At 43.9% G+C, this 22357-nt stretch overlaps 1 protein-coding gene across 2 annotated transcripts in view; it reads right to left on the bottom strand.

The window, feature by feature from the left end:
- LOC106613737 (yjeF N-terminal domain-containing 3) overlaps positions 1-22357 on the bottom strand; it is a 77348-nt gene that overhangs the window by 35183 nt on the left and 19808 nt on the right. The window contains exon 3 of one of the 2 annotated variants that reach the window (XM_045687470.1): positions 16125-18079. The exons of the other annotated variant lie outside the window; for it this stretch is intronic. Coding sequence (XP_045543426.1) covers positions 16679-17680 — 1002 coding nt within the window. The 5' untranslated portion in view covers positions 17681-18079 and the 3' untranslated portion in view covers positions 16125-16678. Of the gene's footprint in view, positions 1-16124; positions 18080-22357 lie in introns of those variants that run through there. 2 annotated transcript variants of the gene reach the window in all.

The following is a 22357-nucleotide window of genomic DNA, read 5'->3' as shown; positions in this document are numbered from 1 at the left end:
AAACAATAGTACGCAAGTATAAACACCATGGGACCACGCATGCGTTCGGTCTCCTAGTGACGAACGTACTTTGGTGCGAAAAGTGCAAATCAATCCCAGAACAATAGCAAAGGACCTTGTGAAGATGCTGGGGGAAACAGGTACAAAAGTATCTATATCCACAGTAAAACTAGTCCTATATCGACATAGCCTGAAAGGCCGCTCAGCAAGGAAGAAACCACTGCTCAAAAACCGCAGAAAAAAAGTCAGACTACGGTTTGCAACTGCACATGGGGACAAAGATCATACTTTTTGGAGAAATGTCCTCTGGTCTGATGAAACAAAAATAGAACTGTTTGGCCAGAATGACCATCGCTATGTTTGGAGGAAAAAGGGGGAAGCTTGCAAGCTGAAGAACACCATCCCAACCGTGACACACGGGAGTGGCAGCATCATGTTGTGGGGTGCTTTGCTGCAGGAGGAGCTGGTGCGCTTCACAAAATAGATGGCTTCATGAGAAAGGAAAATTATGTGGATTTATTGAAGCAACATCTCAAGACATCAGTCAGGAAGTTAAAGTTTGGTGGCAAATGGGTCTTCCAAATGGACAATGACCCCAAGCATAATCATAAAGTTGTGGCAAAATGGCTTAAGGACAACAAAGTCAAGGTATTGGAGTGGCCATCAAAGCCCTGACCTCAATTCTATAGAACATTTGTGGGCAGAACTTAAAAAGCGTGTGCGAGTAAGGAGGCCTACAAACCGGACTCAGTTACACCAGCTCTGTCAGGAGGAATGGGCCAAAATTCACCCAAATTATTGTGGGAAGCTTGTGGATGGCTACCCGAAATGTTTGACCCAAGTTAAACAACTTTAAAGGCAATGCTACCAAATACTAATTGAGTGTATGTAAACTTCTGACCCACTGGGAATGTGATGAAAGAAATAAAAGCTGAAATAAATCATTCTCTCTACTATTATTCTGACATTTCACATTCTTAAAAAAAAAGTGGTGATCCTAACTGACCTAAGACAGGGAATTTTTACAAGGATTAAATGTTAGGAATTGTGAAAAACTGAGTTTAAATGTATTTGGCTGAGGTGCATGTAAACTTCCGACTTCAACTCTATATGATAAACACAGAGTAGCAGCAGGGTAAAAGAGGGGTTGGGGGGGGCACAATGCAAATAGTCCAGGTAGCCATTTGATTACCAGTTCAGTTGTCTTATGGCTTGGGTTAAAAGCTGTTGAGAAGCCTTTTGGTCCTAGATTTGGCGCTCCGGTAGCGCTTGCCATGCGGTAGCAGAGAGAACAGTCTGTGACTGGGGTGGCTGGGGTCTTTGACAATTTTTAGGGCCTTCCTCTGACTCGGCCTGGTGTAGAGGTCCTGGATGGCAGGCAGCTTAGCACCAGTGATGTACTGGGCTGTACGCACTATCCTCTGTAGTGCCTTTGAAGCCAACTAAACGTTGGTTAAAAGTGGAACGATGCGACACTACACTTCGAGGGGTCACTCAGACTACCTCGCCTCTCACATTGAGAGTCATGCTGAAACTACACTTCCAGGACATCTTGCTCGTTCACCCTGTGTATGTTACCAGCCTCAACTGTACCCCTGCTACTGGGAGCAGACTAGATGGATCGGTTACTCCCATTGATGGATTGGAAAACCAACCAGGTATGGTCACAGGCTACAGTGTCTTCTCCACTGACCACAGTGTCTTCCCCTAACGCTAGCTGCAACGCAGTCATTCACGAGGGGTATCTGTCAAAAGCACCCCTTGGGAAAAAGACGTTTAGAAACCTCTTGGTGCAGAATCCGATCCAAGCAGATATTACGATATCTCGACACATTCCATCAGCCAATCTGATTGACCATTCTTTTCATGATTTTGAGCCAGCTATCTCTGTGAATGAGCAACTTCCCTCCTCCTTGCAGTCGTGCAATACGGTAGTTGAGATGAACTTCTCTTGCCCTTCGGACACTTCCGCAAGCACTGCGGCCATCTCAGCAAGAAAAACATCGATGTGCGGAGTATACTCTGCTTCCGATGATACACCTTCCGCTTTGTGGGGGACTGTCAACCCTTACAATGACACTAATGGCGTCAGTCCAGCAACTGACCCGATGACTCCCACTGGTGAAACACTTTGCGATATCACAGACCGATATCCTCGTCTCAGTTTGCAGGTACTGAAGAGGTTTCCCCACGCGGACGCGGTGGTGACTGACAGACCTCGACAGCCACTAAGGGTGTTGAAGCACAAACACCAGGAGATTTGGTTGAAAGGTTACAGCGATTCTCATAATAACGCGGCCACTGACAACTCGTACATAGGGTCCAAACTTTTTGTTTGCGCCTTGGATACCAACACCACACGCTGGTGGGGGGGTCCCGAGACACAAAGGGGGGGGGGAATAGTAGCCCAGACCCATGATGAGCCTTATCGAGGCCGGGGGGGGGTCGAGCCTACGGACAACACCGTACGAGGCCGCCAGAGCATAAATCAAATCTAGTTGTAAACTCCCCCTTGAGAACAGTGAGGAGCAGACAGGCCCCTAGACGGGGTTTATCTTAGAACACATCTAAGATAGTACTGAGGTGTACCACACTGGTCGTAAAGGAAATCCAGTGGACTTGTCCACCTCCAAAACAAATGGCAACAATAATCATTCCTTGCCATGTGTAGTAGCACCTACAAGACAACTAATAAAATGCTCTAATCATGTATTCCTGTAGGATAACATTTCAGAATATATCGGTAGGACAACTGGACCCCTTGAGTACCAGTACCAATACCACAGTCAGTCCAGCAACACTCAGTAAGAGGATTAGTAACCTCACAAGTTAAATTGCTATTGATAATAGCGACATAGGAGTCACTCAGAGTGCAACACGGGGAAGGGAATCTCCATTGCACTCTTCCAATGGTTAACACACATGTCACTAATAAATAGAACACTCCGTTCAGGAGAAAATTTATTAGAAGTCATGAACCATGATCACACCACGTACGACTGGTCTAATACTTAGAGTACTTCCGTCGTGAGGTTAGCTCCTCCGTGGACAACATAGCTATGAAGTAGACTTCTTCATACCTACCGTCCCTACAATAGTGGAAGACAGTGACTGGTAGTAAAACCACTACAGACTCCCTCGACACCAATTCTGACTGACCTCCAGGCATTGACCTGAAAATTACCTGACTACGTCAGACTCATTCTGAACAAGTTGTAATCTGCCAGGATACTTGGTTTCCTTCCCTTGACATGTGCTCTTGCGTAAGCATAAACGCACATGCACAACGGAACATCCAATTAGGATTTATGCTAGGATCACTTAAGGGTCCGGGCAAAATACCAGCCTTAGTAAAGTTGAACATTTATTTTGAGGCCTTTAACTCTACAGCTACAGCACTCACCAGTTTCTTCTCAGAAGTCCATAGGTCATCCCTGTAGACTGCCCAAAACTAGTGCCTTACAGCTGTAGACTTATCATATAGTTATCAACTTAGGATAGTACCCTAAGCAACACCCCGCAAATTAGGAAAGCCCTAGATATGACATTAGACAATGCCATGATAGGGTCATTTTGCCAAGACCATAGACGTAGATAGAATACAGTCCAATTAGATGATTAAGGTAGCATAACTATATTTTGTTTTGTTTATGCTTTCATTCATTTTGTTTCATTTTCTTCGGCACATAGAAAGTGATAGAGCCATAAACAACTCCCCCATACAACCATCAGTTAGTGCCACAACGCCGCTCATTTGGGAGGAAATGTAATGATATATTTCATGAGTGTGTGCGCGCGTTGTTAACATCTGCCTAAGTTACTACCCAGATCTTTCAGTCTGGACGACCAGACGACGGGTCTGGAACGGCGATCCCACTCCGGACATCCACTGCCCAGCCTTGGAGCGGACTTCTTCATTTGAAGACACCCTACCCGGGTCGACCACCAGAGGGGGGACTGCAACAGCGATCACCAACTGGACATATGCTGCCCAGCCTTGGATCGGACTTCTTCATTCGCATAAACCCTACCCGGGTCGACCACCAGATGGGGATCACAACGATGGTCCACAACCAGGACAACCCACGGTAATTTTTATGTTGGTTTGCAACATGCAGGTTAATCGCAAGATTGAACCCAACATGGGAGTACTGTCATGACGTTGGCCTGTGGGTAAGGTTTATGACCCCCCCCCCCCATAAATACCTTTCTCCCTTCCCTCTCTCTCTCTCTGACTCTACTGAAGGACTCTTGAATAGCCTTTGTTAAACATAGAGAGTATGGGAACATCAAACAAGTGGGGGGAAAGGAACCATATTGCAGTAATAGAACCAGTTGAAAATATGCGTTGGTACTTAATGAATATGATGTCAGTTCGGTTGTCATCTGAGACATTATGACTGATGACAGGACGACATAAACTGTATCTGGGAAAGTCTACACATTATAGTTATCAGATTCACATGGAATTGTTGTGCAATTTAAATGCAACTTAAATGAAACTGTTTGTGAACAGATTAAATTTAATTTTAGCTTCCAAATGAGAGAATTGGGTTTTCATAAGGTTAGAGCTCTGTTCAATCAGTGGCCCGCCCCTGTGAAGAGACATGGGTTATAAACTATGAAACACACCCTTCTCTCCCTCCACTATATAAGCCCTTGACGAAAATGTAACCTCCTGTTCTGAGGACGATAGGACGACGGTCCATACGTTAAAATGGACTAACATGTCAACTACAGAACTAAGCCAACCTCAGTGTGAGCTTTGGTTGTGAATGGTATGAACTCTGAACTCTTATTCACTAAAGAAGTGAGACATCCTAGCCGTTGAGTTAGCAACAGCAGCTGTAAACGTGGGCTAGGAAAGGACGGACGACGTACCAGTCTAACACACAACGAAGATACTACAACGTATCCAATTTACCACCAGAGACATTCTTCAGAGGAAAGGAAGATCTCTGTTGGCCAACACGGCCAGCATCTACGCCAACCTACCGAAGCGCAGTAAATATTTATTACATTTTCCTTTTCCAAATGGGCGGTAATTTAGAATGCATAAGATACTGTATTTATGATAGCACAGCTTCTCCCTTTGTTCCTCAGTCTTCCCGCTCTTTCATTCAAGCCCAACCCCCTTTCTTTGTGTAACAAGCCATCATACAGGTTCCATCCACCAGGGACGTTTTCTGTATGACATAATTTGCATTCTGTGTGATTAGTTAGGTATTTAGTAAATAAATAATTAAACCCAATTTTGTATTGCTGATTCAACTTGTTATCCAGGGTTCGTGAAGATAACCAAGAATTTACAACTTTCAGATGAGACTGAAATAAGGTGATGATTAATATTGACTGCTATTGATGTAAAATATTACTAGGTCTTTAAGAGTTTATTCGGAAGATAAAAGCTCTATAAACACTCTTTTGTGGTGCCCCGACTTTCTAGTTAATTACATTTACATGATTAGCTCAATCAGGTAATATTAATTACAGAGAAAGGATTTTATAGAATAGCATGTCATATCACTTAATCCGGCATAGCCAAAGACACGACACCTGCATTAAAGTCCCCAGCCACTAGGAGCGGCGCTTCTGGGTGAGCGGTTTCCTGTTTGCTTATTTCCTTATACAGCTGACTGAGTGCGGTCTTAGTGCCAGCATCCGTCTGTGGTGGTAAATAAACAGCCACGAAAAGTATCAATGAAAACTCTCTTGGCAAATAGTGTGGTCTACAGTTCATCATAAGATACACTACTTCAGGTGAGCAAAATCTAGAGACTTCCTCAGATTTCGTGCACCAGATGTTGTTTACAAATATGCACAGACCGACCCCCCTCGTCTTACCGGACTGTGCTGTTCTATCTTGCCGGTGCAGCGTATATCCTGCTAGCTGAATATCCATGTCATCATTCAGCCACGATTCCATGAAACATAACATGCTACAAATCAAATCAAATGTATTTATATAGCCCTTCTTACATCAGCTGATATCACAAAGTGCTGTACAGTTTTTGATGTCCCGTTGGATGGAAATTCGTGATCGTACCTCGTATAATTTATTGTCCAATGATTGTATGTTGGTGAGTAATATTGACGGCAACAGCAGCTTTCCCACTCGCCTTCTGCGGATCCTTACGAGGTACCCCGCTCTGTGTCCTTTGTACCTGCGTCTCTTTCTCTTGCCAATAACGGGGATGTTGGCCTTGTCAGATGTTGGGAGAATGCGTCCTGCTTGTTGAAGAAAAAATCTTTCTCTAATCCGAGGTGAGTGATCGCTGTCCTGATATCCAGAAGCTCTTTTTTGCCTCAAGATATGGTGGCAGAAACATTATGTACAAAATAAGTTACAAATAACGCAAAAAAAAAAACACATAATAGCACAATTGGTTAGGTGCCCGTACAACTGCTGACATTTCTTCCGGTGCCATTTTACAGTGGTTTGAAGGCTATGCATGGCAGCCAGGAGATGCTAAAAGTGTTTATGTTAATCAACAGTCAATTACCGTGAGGCCGGCAGTTAGTTGCTTGACAATCACCGGCTTACAAAATTGAATGGCCGCCACAGTCCTAGTTGAACCCGAACCCGGCTTGTTAGCCTTTTTGGTTGCGCTAGCCATCTTACTCAGCCAGTTAGTTCTTCTGCCTGTTTAGCCTGGCTAACAGATTCAGTAGGAAACTCACAAAATCATATACCAAGTTTTAACACACAACGCCCAGAAGAAGCACACCCTCAAGTGGGATTGTTAAGTTAGAGTAAAGCCTGATAGATTTCGGGTTCCCATGTTATTTTAAAGAATGTGAGAAATTGTTCTGCTCAGCTCGAGGTGAAGAGCTAAAGAATTTAAGGAATTAATCCGTGCCTTGGGTTTATCACCGGTGGAAGGCAGGGCATTCGGTGAGGCACGGTGATATTGGCCTTGTCTGGCGTGAATCTAATGTTCTTCATTAGAGTGCGAACTCCCCATAGCTGTGTTGTACTAACTGAAAGGGAACCCCTCCATTTTGTACTCTATTCTTATCTAGACTCTTCCCCCCCCCCCCCTCCCCTCCATCTCTACCTACCTCTCTCCTGTGACATTCTCCTATCCCCTGGCAGTTCCTACTAGAGAAGCAGATTAATATGCTCATTGGGAGTCAGTCCTACGGTGTCTTTCCCCAGTAGGTCTCTGTGTGACATTATCATATCGACTCGTCTTTTCAAACCAAAACAGTCTGTCAATGTTGGCTCATGCTTGCCCATGTGTTCCATTCAAACATATCTGATTTCATGGGATTGTTTATTTTGAATGTTATCTGACGGGTTTTGTGTGAATGTGTGAATAAAAAAAATAATTGTGCGAATCTGAAGAAATTAAAGGTGTTGTCATTCTCAGATATAGCACTGTCAGATAATCCTATGAAAAGGCAATTCCAGATAATCCTATGAAAAGGCAATTCCAGATAATCCTATGAAAAGGCAATTCCAATGCTATGCAGCAAAGGCAATAACACGTCATTCACACAGAACATAACGTTTCCTTTATTCCAGACTCTTCAAGCCACCAGCAGAACGACAACAAAGAGAAAGGTATTGAAAGAGGTGAGACGCGTACTGGGTCCAAAAAGCTTATTCTTTGTCAGGAAATTCCCAGATTCAAAAAAAGAAGGTTCAGAAACTGAGGGTAAATTGCTGCATTTTGATTACTTCAGCAACGCTGAATCACCTCTCTGCAGTACCTATGGGCCTGTATCAAATGCATTTCTCTCATCACTGGCCTTCTACTTTATGGCCCTGTTCGGTTCTGCAGTCCAATCTCCAATAAAGGGGAAAATGTGAAATTCCTGGGTTTGGTCCAGGAGAATGTCTTGGGTGGTGGACTGAAAACCATGCTGGTACAGATACACAGGCAGAACACACACAATACAACCCCCAACACACACACACACAATCACCACACCCCTCCCAAAACACACACGCCAGGTGCTGGGTTTCCTCCACCTCTGCCTGGCCTGTGTATAATTGATGAGAGGAGCAGTAAGGGGGATCATGACAGAGCGCGGGGGCCCGGGGTGTCTACCCTGGCAAGGCGCTGACCTTTGACAGCCGCTGGCAGATGGGTGGAGGGCAGATGGAAGCCAGTTAAGCCACAAAGAGAACAGGACTGAAATGGAGAGGAGAACGACAGTATAATGCTCCAGAGATGCCTGGTATCTAAGGTTTCTCCTATGAGCAATGGGGAGAGGACCATTAGATCTCACTGCATCTAGAGGAGATGTTTAACGTTTCATTGTTAATAGTAGAAAGATGGCGTTGGTGGGTGTGACAGCAAGGCAATCAACTGGTCAACCCACCACCCACACAACAGTGATTCAATACTTGGCCACAACAAGTGAATTACAATTACCTTCCAGGTAGATAACCTTTACATAATCAAATTATGCTTCAAAGAATGTCCAGTTAAAAGGCCTGTTAAAGACCAATTACGATCCTTTTTAAAGTCTGTTCTGCTCCCCTCAACGTATATAAGATGACGGGCGAGAGCACTTGCTGAGAACATGTTTGTACTCCTAACCTTAACCTCAGGGCACCTCTGATCTTTTCAAAGCTCGACTCTCATAAACCTTCTACTAAACCTGTGGTGCTCACTTATAAATGTAGGCACACTTTCCATTAGGACACATTATGCAAAGAATGTCACCAGCAGAGGTGCTTGGGGAGCCAGAGGGGGTAGTAAAGGGGGAGTGATAGAGGGACAGGGGAGGAAGGATCTACCACACCTGGCACCCCTCTGATGATTAGGAGGGGAAGCAGCAGGGAGGGACAGGTACAGGAATGTGTACATCACTTGCCATAGGAGGGGGTACGGCGGGGGGTAGAGGGGTGGGAGGGATGAGGGAATACCTACTGAGCCTGGAACCATTTCCCTACATGACCTGATCTATCATCAGAGACCCAGGGAGTGACATTAGCTCCCATCCAGTGCAATCACCACCATGTCACCACTTCAGGCCCAGCCCCACTGGCCCTTACTCAGGCTGGGAGGATCAGTGATGTAGTGGATACATAGGGTGGTCCCAGGTCCAAGGCCTAAGCCCTGATATGGCTGTAGCCTGTTACATTATTAGATTACAGTTATAGTAGGGCAAGGGCAGCCCCAAGCCCAGAGGACAGAACCTACAGTACAGTATCATTCTGAGTGAGGACGTTTATGGAAGAAACCCAAATCACATGACCTCCAATCCCCAATAGGCCAAGAGAAGATGAGCTAACGCGATTACTCCTCATCTTTCAACAATGACGAAGGCATTGCGTGTCAAAACACTGGTTCAGTCATTCAATAAATATCTGGGAGTGTTTATTTAACCTTTATTTAACCAGGTAGGCCAGTTGAGAACAAGTTCTCATTTACAACGGCGACCTGGCCAAGATCAAGCAAAGCAGTGTGAGAAAAACAACACAGAGTTACACATCAACAAACGTACAGTCAATAACAAAAAAGAACAATAGAAAGATCTATGTACAGTGTGTGCAAATGTAGAAGAGTAGGGAGGTAGGCAATAAATAGGCCCTAGAGGCCAAAATGTAGCATTAATACTGGAGTGATAGATGTGCAGATGATGATGTTCAAGTAGAGATACTGGGGTGCAAAAGAGTAGAGTGTTGGAGGCTATTTTGTAAATGACATCGCCAAAGTCAAGGATCGGTAGGATAGTCAGTTTAACGAAGGTAAGTTTGGCGGCATGAGTGAATGAGGCTTTGTTGCAAAATAGGAAGCCGATTCTAGAGTTAATTTTTGATTGGAGATGCTTAATGTGAGTCTGGAAGGAGAGTTTACAGTCTAACCAGACACCTAAGTATTTTTAGTTGTCCACATGTTCTAGGTCAGAACCGTCCAGAGTAGTGATGCTAGTCGGTTGAAGGGGCAGGTCGCTGCAGGACGTGCTGAGATGTTGGCCAGGGTAGGGGTAGCCAGGGGGAAAGCATGGCCAGCCGTGGAAAAATGCTTATTGGTGGTGACAGTGTTTCCTAGCCTCAGTGCAGTGTGCAGCTGGGAGGAGGTGCTCTTATTCTCCATGGACTTTACAGTGTCCCAAAACATTTTGGAATTAGTGCTACAGGAAGCAAATTTCTGTTTGAAAAAGATAGCCTTAGCTTTCCTAACTGACTGAGTATATTGGTTCTTGACTTCCCTGAAAAGTTGCATATCGTGGGGGCTATTCGATGCTAATGCAGAATGCCACAGGATGTTTTTGTGCTGGTCAAGGGCAGTTAAGTCTGGGGTGAACCAAGGGCTATATCTGTTCTTAGTTCTACATTTTTTGAATGGGGCATGCTTATTTAAGCATTTTTGAAGAGCAACCAGGCATCCTCTACTGACGGGATGAGGTCAGTATCCTTCCAGGATACCCGGGCCAGGTTGATTAGAAAGGCCTGCTCGCTGAAGTTTTTTAGGGAGCGTTTGACAGTGATGAGGGGTGGTCGTTCGACCGCGGACCCAGTACACACGCAGGCAATGATCGCTAATATCCTGGTTGAAGACAGCAGAGGTGTATTTAGAGGGCAGGTTAGTCAGGATGATATCTAAGAGGGTGCCCATGGTTATGGATTTAGGGTTGTACCTGGTAGGTTCCTTAATGATTTGTGTGAGATTGAGGGCATCTAGCTTAGAGGACGGCCAGGGTGTTAAACATGTCCCAGTTTAGGTCACCTAACAGCCAGGGTGTTAAACATGTCCCAGTTTAGGTCACCTAACAGTACGAACTCTGAAGATGGATGGGGAGCGATCAATTCACATATGATGTCCAGGGCACAACTGGGGGCCGAGGGGGTCTATAACAAGCGGCAATGGTGAGAGACTTGTTTCTGGAAACGTGGATTTTTAAAAGTAGAAGCTCAAATTGTTTGGGCACAGACCTGGATAGTATGACAAAACTCTGCAGTAGATTGCAACTCCGCCCCCTTTGGCAGTTCTATCTTGTCAGAAAATGTTATAGTTAGGGATGTAAATTTCAGGATTTTTGGTGGCCTTCCTAAGCCAGGATTCAGGACATCCGGGTTGGCGGAGTGTGCTAAAGCAGGGAATAAAACAAACTTAGAGAAGAGGCTTCTAATGTTAACATGCATGAAACCAATGCTTTAACGGTTACAGAAGTCCACAAATGAGAGCGCCTGGGGAGTGGGAGTGATGCTGGGGACTGCAGGGCCTGGGTTAACCTCTACACCACCAGAGGAACAAAGGAGGAGTAGGATAAGACTACGGCTAAAGGCTAAAAGAACTGGTCGTCTAGTGTGTTCGGAACAGAGAATAAGAGGAGCAGGTTTCTGGGCGCGGAAGAATAGATTAAAGGCCTAATGTACAGACAAGGGTATGGTGGGATGTGAGTACAGTGGAGCTAAGCCTAGACATTGAGTGACGATGAGAGAGATTTTGTCTCTAGAGGCACCATTTAAGGCATATTGAGCAGGGTTGGGGGCTCTACAGTGAAATAAGACAAAAATGACTAACCATAACAGCAATAGACAAGGCATATTGACATTAGGGAGAGGCATGTGTAGCCGAGTGATCAGAGTGTAATAGAGTGTGTGAATATCTTTAGTTTTTCAAGCACTTCACCTCGCCAGCCCCATTCACCAACAGCTTCATTCATCAAACCAACCTCAGTGTAATTGTTACAGGCTTTGGTTTTTCCATTTATGTTTTGAGGTTGGACTTTAGCACGTATAGCTCGTTAGCGCATAGGCCGCACCGATTGTGCCTCATTAGTCAGTATGTAGCCGAGTGATCATATATCATTATATTTTTCATCCTGTGCTGGTTGCCATCTCATTAGTGGGAAGGTGTTTCACCTGAGCTGTGATATTTAAGAGTGGCTGGCCCAGTGCTCCAGTTGTCTTGATAGATGTGGAGGGTTAACACCTTTAGTTGGCACTCCCTATTTTGATTTCCTGACAAACAATTATTTGTCTGATCTTCCCTGTTTTTTTTTGCTCAACTTTGTTGTTTGCTTCCTGTCTTTAAGTTTGGTGTTGGTTTTATTTTGTTTGCCTCTTCTTGGGCAAATTTAGTGGGCGCTAATGGTGGGTGTCTTTTAGGTTCCAGTTTTTGTAGTCAACTTTCAGTGGACACCCCTATGAGTGTATTTCAGAACCCCTCCTTAAACCCCACCTGTTTCGTTTTGGTTGTTATCAGTGACTGTTAGTTCCTTCTGTTTGAGCGACATTATTTGGTTTTCTTGCTGGGGAACGTAATAGTAATATCCACTGACACCTGGGACTGAGAGTACAATACAGAATTAATTCATGTTCATCACAAGTGGGATGTTATTACACAAGTAGGGCCAACGGCATCAGTCAGACAAATTAAATAGCCATATGATATCACAAATGTCAACCGTTACAGCGAATTAAACATCTGCAAAACTACTCTCAACCTCCTTGAAGATAAGGAAACACCCCTCATGTGTTTATATTGACAAGGAGGCAATGGAGCACCCCTTACTTGAAAGAGAGAGAGATAGATGCAGAGAATTATCTGTAATTGAAGGTCGTGCCTGCGGGCTGCTGTAAGACGGTTGTCTCTGGTGTGTTTGAACTGGATAGTAGTCTATTGGTCACGCTGGGAACAGAGAGATGAGCAAAGTCATGGTTAATGGATTGAGCCACAGGAGTACAGCCATGAGGTTATAGTTAGCTTTCCACCTATAGACCAACACCAGTCTATATCGATCCAGACTGGGCTAGAAGAGCTGTGGAGTCTCTCTTGGGCTTCTATGACATTAGGATTATATTTTTCATCATTAGGCAGTAGGCAGATGCTCTTAAACAGACTGCTTAAATACATAAATACAGGGGCATAAAATGTGCCAAAGCTTCAAGGCCCAATGCAGTTTTTTTAATTTCAATATCAAATAATGTCTGGGTAACAATTAAGCACCTTACTGTAATAGTTTTCCATAAAAAATGTCAGTAAACCTTTTTTTCCTCAAGCAAGAATTTTGCTAGGGCTGTCTGGGAGTGATCTGAGTGGGGAGGGGAAAACTTAAAACCTATTGGCAGAGCGGTTTGGAACTCTTTGTTATTGGTTTATTAACTAATTTACCGCTTGGTGATGTCACCAACTCCACCCATGCAAAACAAGCTGATTCTGATTCTGGTCCTATGTAGATTGTATTTTCAACCAGGCCTTTAAGTTTTTAAAAGCAAGTGTTGACAGAAGTTTTCTGACTACAATAAAAAAAAGTGACTTATTAACCCTTAACACTCACGGGAATTGGCCAATATGGCTACAGCTAAATTAAAATGTTTCTTAAGGAAGAAATATGAAATGGATATGCATCAATATGGTAGCAATTGAAAGGAACAGTTTAGAGATAATGGGAAATTATTAGAACAAAGGTGAGTACACAACAGTTCACCTGACAAGACTGAATCCAAACATTACACTGTTGTGCATTTGACATTTACTGTACTTTTCGACGCATTTGTTGATAACGTAATCTGAAAATACTCTGGATACATTCAGTAACATGATAAGACTATTCCTGGAAAATGTGAGGTAGGTGCAACATAAAACAAAAAAATAAGGGTTTGTGTCTCCAAGTGGCCACCTACCTCTCCAAAGTGTGCACAGTTCATACGTCATTTCAATGCACTTTTATAACTCAAAGAAGAGTCTTCAACTGTAAGGTACTTTTTTGACCTCCCTAGCTGTGCCATTGAGGAACTAGAGCAAGCACACTTGTATTGGTTTAATTTGGAACACAACCCTGCATCCCTGCCGTCACACAATTACTGTTGTTTACGAAATCCAAAAACAGTCCATTATAAATCACAATCTGGGTCAGGTGGGCATGATTTTAAAGCGTGTTGTATTGCCAACATGACTAGCTAAGTTATAAAATACGATCTTAATGTATCAGAGAAAAAGATTGTAATTTTGGTGCACATAGAAAAGAGACATGAGTGCATTCAGGTGCATGTGCCACAGTGAATTTTCTTCAAACAAATAAACATAGGCTCATTCTGTTCAGAATAACCTAGGGTATGACGACATGTCATCTTGTAAATGTACATCAAACATAGTGATCATAAACGTTGACACTATATGACATGAGTTTTATGATTTGGGAATTTTAAGTGCACATTTGAACAGGTTTTTGGCTTGCTTGTATTACATAAAAGCGGTATTTATTATAATCCTCACCATCTCATCTTTCAAAATGCACCGAGTCATCTTAATTTACAGCATTTCTCTCACTCAGACAACAAAAAAATTACAAAAGTTGCCAAATTAGTGGGAGGGATGGTGGCAACCTCTTGTCACACGCGGTGCTCAAGTTTAGAACCGCTGTCAGTCAAAACCCATACAGCGCTATTTTAATTTGACCTTTATTTAACTAGGCAAGTCAGTTAAGAACAAATTCTTATTTACAATGACGGCCTAGGAACAGTGGGTTAACTGCCTTGTTCAGGGGAAGAACGACAGATTTTTACCTTCAGCTCGGGGATTCGATCTTGCAACCTATCGGTTGCTAGTCAACTTTCAGTGGACACCCCCATGAGTATCTTTCAGAACTCCTAAAACCCCACCTGTTTCGTTTTGGTTGTTATCAGTGACTGTTAGTTCCTTCTGTTTGAGCGACATTATTTAACGCTCTAACCACTAGGCTACCTACCGCCCCAAATACTCTGGAGTAAAAGCTGTGAAGCGCTGACGTCCTGTATAGCATGTTACTGTACAGCCACTACGTTCCAATTTAGGCACTTATTAGTGCCCAGGTCTTCAATTTTCAACCCATATATGGTTACGAGTGTAAAGGGGTTTAACAACTCCTATGGAATTAGATCTCTGCCAACCCTCTCTGGATTCAGTATTATCATCTGGCTAAACTATAGGATGGTTATTATGGTTTCTCAACTCAGACAGAGATGATTGTTCAAATGAATGACAAATCAGTCATATGTTAAATTGGAATAATATGATGATATGTGAGAACCAACCAAATAGTGAATTAAAATTGTCACTCCCTTGAAATAAAATATTTGAATTTGTGCTAACTGGCATTGATGCTCTATCATGCACAGGCCTGCTTTTAGCACAAGAAAGATAAGGAGGATCATTGATTAACTTGGTTTGAATAAATCCAATTGTGACTTGGCTAGTGGCTATACTACAAACTGTTGTGTTAACGTTCATACCGGCCATTTACTGCAAGCTCATAGCACCTGCTGAAACCTCAAGGCCTGAGCAGCAGTAATGATTATATTCATTCAGCTGGGTGATAAAAGGCTGATGCTCGCTCGAAAAGCTTTAAATGCATCTATTTACTGCCAGAAAACAGGAGAGGAATATGGAGCTCATGCAAATGAGAGTGGCACCTTCCATTCTATGTTAGTCCGACAAATGGCTTATGTAAATAGGGTCCTGCCCTTCACAAGTCATGAGCCGGTATTCCTTGAGCAGGAACAAAACAATGCAACAATCAAAGCTCAGCAGAGCAAGACATTGAACCCAATTATGGGCTCTGTCTCCTGTGACACACACACACACACACACACAGTACAAGACACGTATGCACACACAGTGGTGGAAAAAGTACCCAAATGTCATACTTGAGTAAAAGTAAAAGATACCTTAACAGAAAATGACTCAAGTAAAAGTGAAAGTCACCCAGTAAAATACTACTTGAGTAAAAGTCTAAAAGTATTTGGTTTTAAATATACTTAGGTATCAAAAGTAAATGTAATTGCTAAAATATACTTAAGTATCAAAAGTATAAATCATTTCAAATTCCTTATATTACGCAAACCAGATGGCACCATTCTCTGGAGGCGAAGGTCGAGTCATGCATCCTCCGAAACATGACCCGCCAAACTGCGCTTCTTAACACACGCCTGCTTAACCCGGAAGCCAGCCACACCAATGTGTCTGAGGAAATGCTGTTCACATGACGACCGAGGTGAGCCTGCAGGCACCCGGCCCGCCACAAGGAGTCGCTAGAGCACGATGAGCCAAGTAAAGCCCCTCCGGCTAAACCCTCCCCTAACTCGGATGACGCTGGGCCAATTGTGCGCTGCCCTATGGGACTCCTGATCACTTCCGGTTGTGATACAGCCTGGGAACGAACCAGGGTCTGTAGTGACGCCTCTAGCACTGCAATGCAGTGGGAGGTTCCTGGTAGAAAGCCAGATACGATCCCCAGAGTGGTACACGGGCGTCTCACTGCAGTGGTGGTCTGCCTGCTCCTTTTGATGGTGGACGGGGCGCTGGAGTCTCGTGAGCATCACTCCACACTTCACGCCTGAACCACTCATCAACCGCAAGAGCTTTTGTCTGGCCCGGTGTCCACGGAGCCAGGGCCGGCTGAAAACCCAGAACATACTGGAAGGGGGTCAACCCAGTGGAGGAGTGACGTAGCGAGTTCTGGGCATACTCCGCCCATGGAAGGAATCGAGCCCACTCTCCCTGCCGGTCCAGACAGTGACTCCTCAGGAACCTCCTGGTTCATTCTCTCCACCTGCCCGTTGGACTGAGGCTGGGCGTGACCCCGAGCATCTCCATAAAGGCTCTCCATATCCGAGATGTGAATTGGGGGCCACGGTCGGAGACGATGTCCTCCGGAAGGCCATAATGGCGGAAGATCTGCTGGGATAGTGCCTCAGCGACCTGGAGAGCAGTATGAAGACCAGAAAGAGGGATTAAACGACAGGATTTTGAAAATCTATCCACAACCACCAAAATGGTGGTGAAACCATCAGAGGAGGGGAGATCAGTAACAAAGTCAATGGATAGATGGGACCAGGGACGCTGAGGCACGGGAAGGAGTTTCCCTGCTGGAGCGTTCCGGGGGGATTGGTTTGGGCACATACGGAACAGGAGTTGACGTAACGAGTGATGTCCTGCGCCAAGGTGGGCCACCAGTACTTCTCAGAGATGGATTGGGTAGGGCGAGGAATACCTGGATGTCCAGCGACGACAGCTGTGTGCGCCCAGTTCAGCAGCTGATCCCTTATCGCCATGGGAACGTAGATGCGCTCGGGAGGACAGTTAGTGGGTGCGGGGTCCCTCTCCAGAGCCTGGCGAATGTCCACAAATACGATCCATACCACAGGAGCTACGACTCGGGAGGATGGGATTATAGGTGCATTCTGGACAGGACCCTCTCCCGAATTGTAGAGACTGGACAGGGCATCGGCCTTGGTGTTTTTTTTTACCTGGGTCAGTGTGAAGTCTAACCTTGTGAAGAAAAGGGCCCACCTTGCTTGGCGCGGATTCAGCCTCGTTGTCTGTATGTACTCCGGGTTCCGATTGTCGGTGAGGATGACGAATGGTTCCTTGGCGGTAATGGTACTTTGTGGTGATTTAATTGAGTCCTCTGTAATCGATACATGGACGTAACCCTCCATCCTCCTTGGCCATGAAGAATCCTGCAGACGCAGGAGAAGTGGACGTGCGGATGAAACCTTGTTGGAGCGCCCCTTGGATGTAATCCTCCATGACCTGGGTCTCAGCCACCGACAGAGGGTAGATGCGTCTGCGCGAAGTAGGTTATCCAGACGGATGGCCATCACAATGAGTGCGTCCAAGGAGAGATTGTCGTCTCGACAGGCCAGTTCCTTCTCGCACAGGAGGTCCAGATGGCCGTGGCCCATTCCAACGCGTCTCCCAGACGGCCGTGGCCCATTCCAACGCCCACCCATTGAGCAGAGAAATAACCGTGGCAACCTTGGATCTCTTGGTGGAGGGGGCTCCCATCTGGTGTGTAAAGTAGACGGAGCACTGAAGTAGGAAGCCACAACATTTAGATGGGGGTACCGTCATATTTATCCAGGAGGGACAAACGGGCATTGCTGACCTGAGCGCGTTGCTGAATGGGCTGTTGTGCTGGTTGTAGAGTATCCTGCGCCAGTTGACGGCAACAGCTCCCGGGTATGTTCGAGACGTTGCACACTGTGAAGAACCTCTTCCATAGCCATCCCCAGTTGTGCTAGCTGGTCACAATGTTGACGTAGAAGATATCCCTGCTCGTCGACTGTCTGGGAGACATTCTGTGTTGCTGCTGCTTCCATTCTTGGAGTCAGTATTCTGTAAAGTATACCCTGGGAGTCAGAAAGCAAGTGCAGGTGGTGAGTTTAATAATAATTGGAACATTGAACAATATAACAAGCACAAATAGCGTATAGACATGAAACACAAACCATACTGACTGGGGAAAGAACCGAATGGCGTGTCAGATATAGGGGAGGTAATGGAGTCCAGGTGTGCCTGATGATGACGTCCAGGTGTGCGTAATGATTAACCTCTTACATCTAGATGTTCCGCTAGCGGAACACCGCTCCAATATCCAATGATAGGGCGTGGCGCGAATTACAAACTCCTCAAAAATCCCAAAACCCATTTTTCAAACATATGACTATTTTACACCATTTTAAAGACAAGACTCTCCTTTATCTAACCACATTGTCCGATTTCAAAAAGGCTTTACAACGAAAGCAAAACATTAGATTATGTCAGGAGAGTACCCAGCCAGAAATAATCACACACCCATTTTTCAAGCTAGCATATCATGTCACAAAAACCAAAACCACAGCTAAATGCAGCACTAACCTTTGATGATCTTCATCAGATGACACTCCTAGGACATTATGTTATACAATACATGCATGTTTTGTTCAAGCAAGTTCATATTTATATCAAAAACCAGCTTTTTACATTAGCATGTGACGTTCAGAACTAGCATACTCACCGAAACTTCCGGTGAATTTACTAAATTACTCACGATAAACGTTCACAAAAAACATAACAATTATTTTAAGAATTATAGATACAGAACTCCTTTATGCAATCGCTCTGTCAGATTTTAAAATAGCTTTTCGGTGAAAGCACATTTTGCAATATTCTGAGTAGATAGCCCGGCCATCATGGCTAGCTATTTTGACACCCACCAAGTTTGATACTCACCAAACTCAGATTTACTATAAGAAAAATTTGATTACCTTTGCTGTTCTTTGTCAGAATGCACTCCCAGGACTTCTACTTTACACCCAATGTTGTTTTGGTTCCAAATAATCCATAGTTATATCCAAATAGCGGCATTTTGTTCTTGCGTTCAAGACACTATCCGAAGGGTGACACGCCGGCGCATATCGCGACAAAAAATTTAAAAATGTTCCATTACCGTACTTCGAAGCATGTCAAACGCTGTTTAAAATAAAATTTTATGCGATTTTTCTCGTAAAATAGCAATAATATTCCGACCGGGAGACGTTGTTTTCGTTGAAAGACTGAAAATGTAAAATGGACTCTTCACGTGCACGCGCGCACCCGTGTCATTGTTCTCAGATCGACCACTATCCAAATCCCCTACTGTTTTTCGCCTAGGGACTGCAGAGTCATCATTCCCCGTTCTGGCTCCTTCTGAGAGCCTATGGGAGCCTTAGAAAATGTCATGTTACAGCAGAGATCCTCTGTTTTCGATAAAGAGGCTATAGAAGGCCAAGAAATGGTCAGAGGGCACTTCCTGTATAGAATCTTCTCAGGTTTTGGCCTGCCATATGAGTTCTGTTATACTCACAGACACCATTCAAACAGTTTTAGAAACTTTAGGGTATTTTCTATCTAGTTTCTGGGCAGGAGTAATAACCAGATTAAATCGGGTTCGTTTTTTATCCGGCCGTGGAAATACTGCCCCCTATCCTAAACAGATTAATGCCAGGTGTGCATAATGATGGACACCAGGACCAGTGGTCAGTATACCGGCAACGTCGAACACCGGAGGGGAGGAGCGGGAGTAGACGTGACACCGCCAGATCAGAGGCAGTAGAGATGACCAGGGATGTTCTCTTGATAAGTATGTGAATTTGACAATTTCCCTGACCTGCTAAGCATTCAAAATGTAACGAGTACTTTTGGGTGTCAGGGGAAATGTATGGAGAAAAAGTACATTATTTTCTTTAGGAATGTAGGGAAGTAAAAGTTGTACAAAAATATGAGAAGTACAGATACCCCCCAAAAATACTTAAGTAGTACTTTAAAGTATTTTTACTTAAGTACCTTACACCAATGCACACAAATGATGCACACACACAATCACATGCACAGACACACAGGGGCAGAGAAGAGAGACAGATGAAGAGAAAGAGGATAGTCGAACAGGCAAATGTAATGCAGTGCATGCACCTACTGCAACATAACACACATAACATAACACACTGATGTCCTCCTACTGTCTCGTGTCTTCTTGGACATTGCAGTTGAAGATTACACAATACCACAATGTTCTTACAAAACATACTTGCTTTTATCTTAAACTGAATAACTGTGTTTGACTAAAAAGAATGAAAAGCCATATAGAAATATGAAAGGAGAAAACACACACTTACAACCTACTTTTCCCTCCCCCACCCAACTGGTTGCACGCCCACAGTTCTATGGTGACTCAATGAAATACAACACGTGAGTGGCAAGTGTTAAAAGCTCATAAGATACGACATCTGCTGACAAATGATCTACACAGATCTTATTAACTGATGCCTGCTTCTCTCAGCTCCTGGATGTGTCCTATCTCTCTGGGAAGGTGTGATGTGTGTGTGTGATGGCCATCAGCTACACAGTAGTGGCCGTCAGCTACACAGTACATCAGTGGACAATGCTCTCATTCGGTCAATATGAGAACATCTTGTTGCAGACATTTATTTTTGACCCATTTGGATTATAGTTGCGCTGGTCGGTACGACTATATTAGGGATTGATTGAAGCGCAAGGTTAAATTCAAATCTCCCTACGGTCATATCTAAGCCAATATGACACCAATGTCAATGTAAATTCGCAACACAGATCCCTGCCTCTCGTCATGAGCCGTCCGTCCGGCCGTTACCGAAAACCACTATACTGGATTTTTGACAGGGTTGTTAGCATTAGGGTCGTCATACAATTTTTTGCCCAAACCTAGCTCAAATTCTAGACGTTGGATTAAAACAAGACTACGGTGTCCATAAAATGACAATTAGACTTGGATCCATTTGTACTGAATACGTTTGTACTGAATACGTTTGTAAGTGCAACAGTTTTGATTCAAATGTATAATTAAAACATTTTTAAAAAAATACAAAAAATACAAAAAAGAAAAATCGCTCTCACTTGCACATTTCAGTCCATTAAGAACCAACAATGTGCTGCCTTTTTGTAGCATCTTTTCAGGCGAATCTCAGAGTTCTAAAAACTGGGACCATCAACCTCTGTTGCTGTGCAACAGCAACTGTAGCTAGCTAACACTAGTAAAAATAAAAAAAGGACGTATTGTCAAGTACCAGATAGGTGCAGTGAAAGGGATTGTTTTACAGGGTCAGCTATAGTAGTACGGCGCCACTGGAGCAAATTATGTTTAAGTGCCTTGCTCAAGGGCACAGACAGATTTTCACCTTGTCGGCTTGGGTATTCGAACCAGCGACATTATGGTTACTGGCCAAACACCAACCGCATCTAGAAGCAAGCTACAAACAAAGGAAGCTAGATAGGTAGGTACATTTTGCAATGGAACGTTTTTTTAGATATGGCTGACGTCATCTGTGTAAACTAAATCAAAGCATAAACAAATAAGATAACAAACGTCCTTGACTGCTATTATTGCTAGTTAGCTAGCCATCTAGTAGCTACAAGCCAATGAAACTGTACCATAGCTGTATAGATCGTGCACCAACCACAATTCAATGTTGTCAATATATCATAGCTAGCTACATTCTTCCATAAAGCATAGTTTGCTAGCTAACTAAGTAAAGTTCATAATCAACACCAAACTTTGAGAAACTGCCATGCTGCTAACTTATGATACATGCAATGGGCATTGCTCATCTAGCTACTCCAGCATGATACTTCAGCTAGATAGCTACATGTGCAGCCAGATGTCAGTTTCAGCCCAAATACTGCTAGCTAGCCAACATTTCCTCAACCAATACCAACCTCTCACAACACAGACTGTAGTTGATAAACGAATTGTCTTGCTAAGAAACAGTTAGCTATGTTGAATCTAAACCCGGGCAATGCACATGCAAGTAGCGCTGTGCATTGCATTGAGTCTACACATGCTAGCTAGCTAGCTAATTAGACAGATCAACACACATTGGACAGAAGACACGTCGCTGTTCGAGCATTCAGAACAAATTCCAGCCCTTGCTGACATTGAAGTTTGGTTCATTTTAGGTTCTGAATGAAAGGTGAAAAGAAGGCTTTTCAGGAAGTTTAAAAGATGTATTTTCCGAACATTGAAAATACATATTTTTTTCCGGATGTTAAAAATGTGTTTTCAAGACATTGAAATCAGGTTAATTTTCAGTTCTGAATTAAATGTTGAAAATACTTTTTCTACTTTTTTTATTTTA

This window comes from Salmo salar, chromosome ssa10, assembly GCF_905237065.1.
Source record: "Salmo salar chromosome ssa10, Ssal_v3.1, whole genome shotgun sequence".
Lineage (NCBI taxonomy): Eukaryota > Metazoa > Chordata > Actinopteri > Salmoniformes > Salmonidae > Salmo > Salmo salar.
The sequence above is the reverse complement of the archived record's forward strand: the minus strand, read 5'-3'. Positions and strand labels throughout refer to the sequence as shown.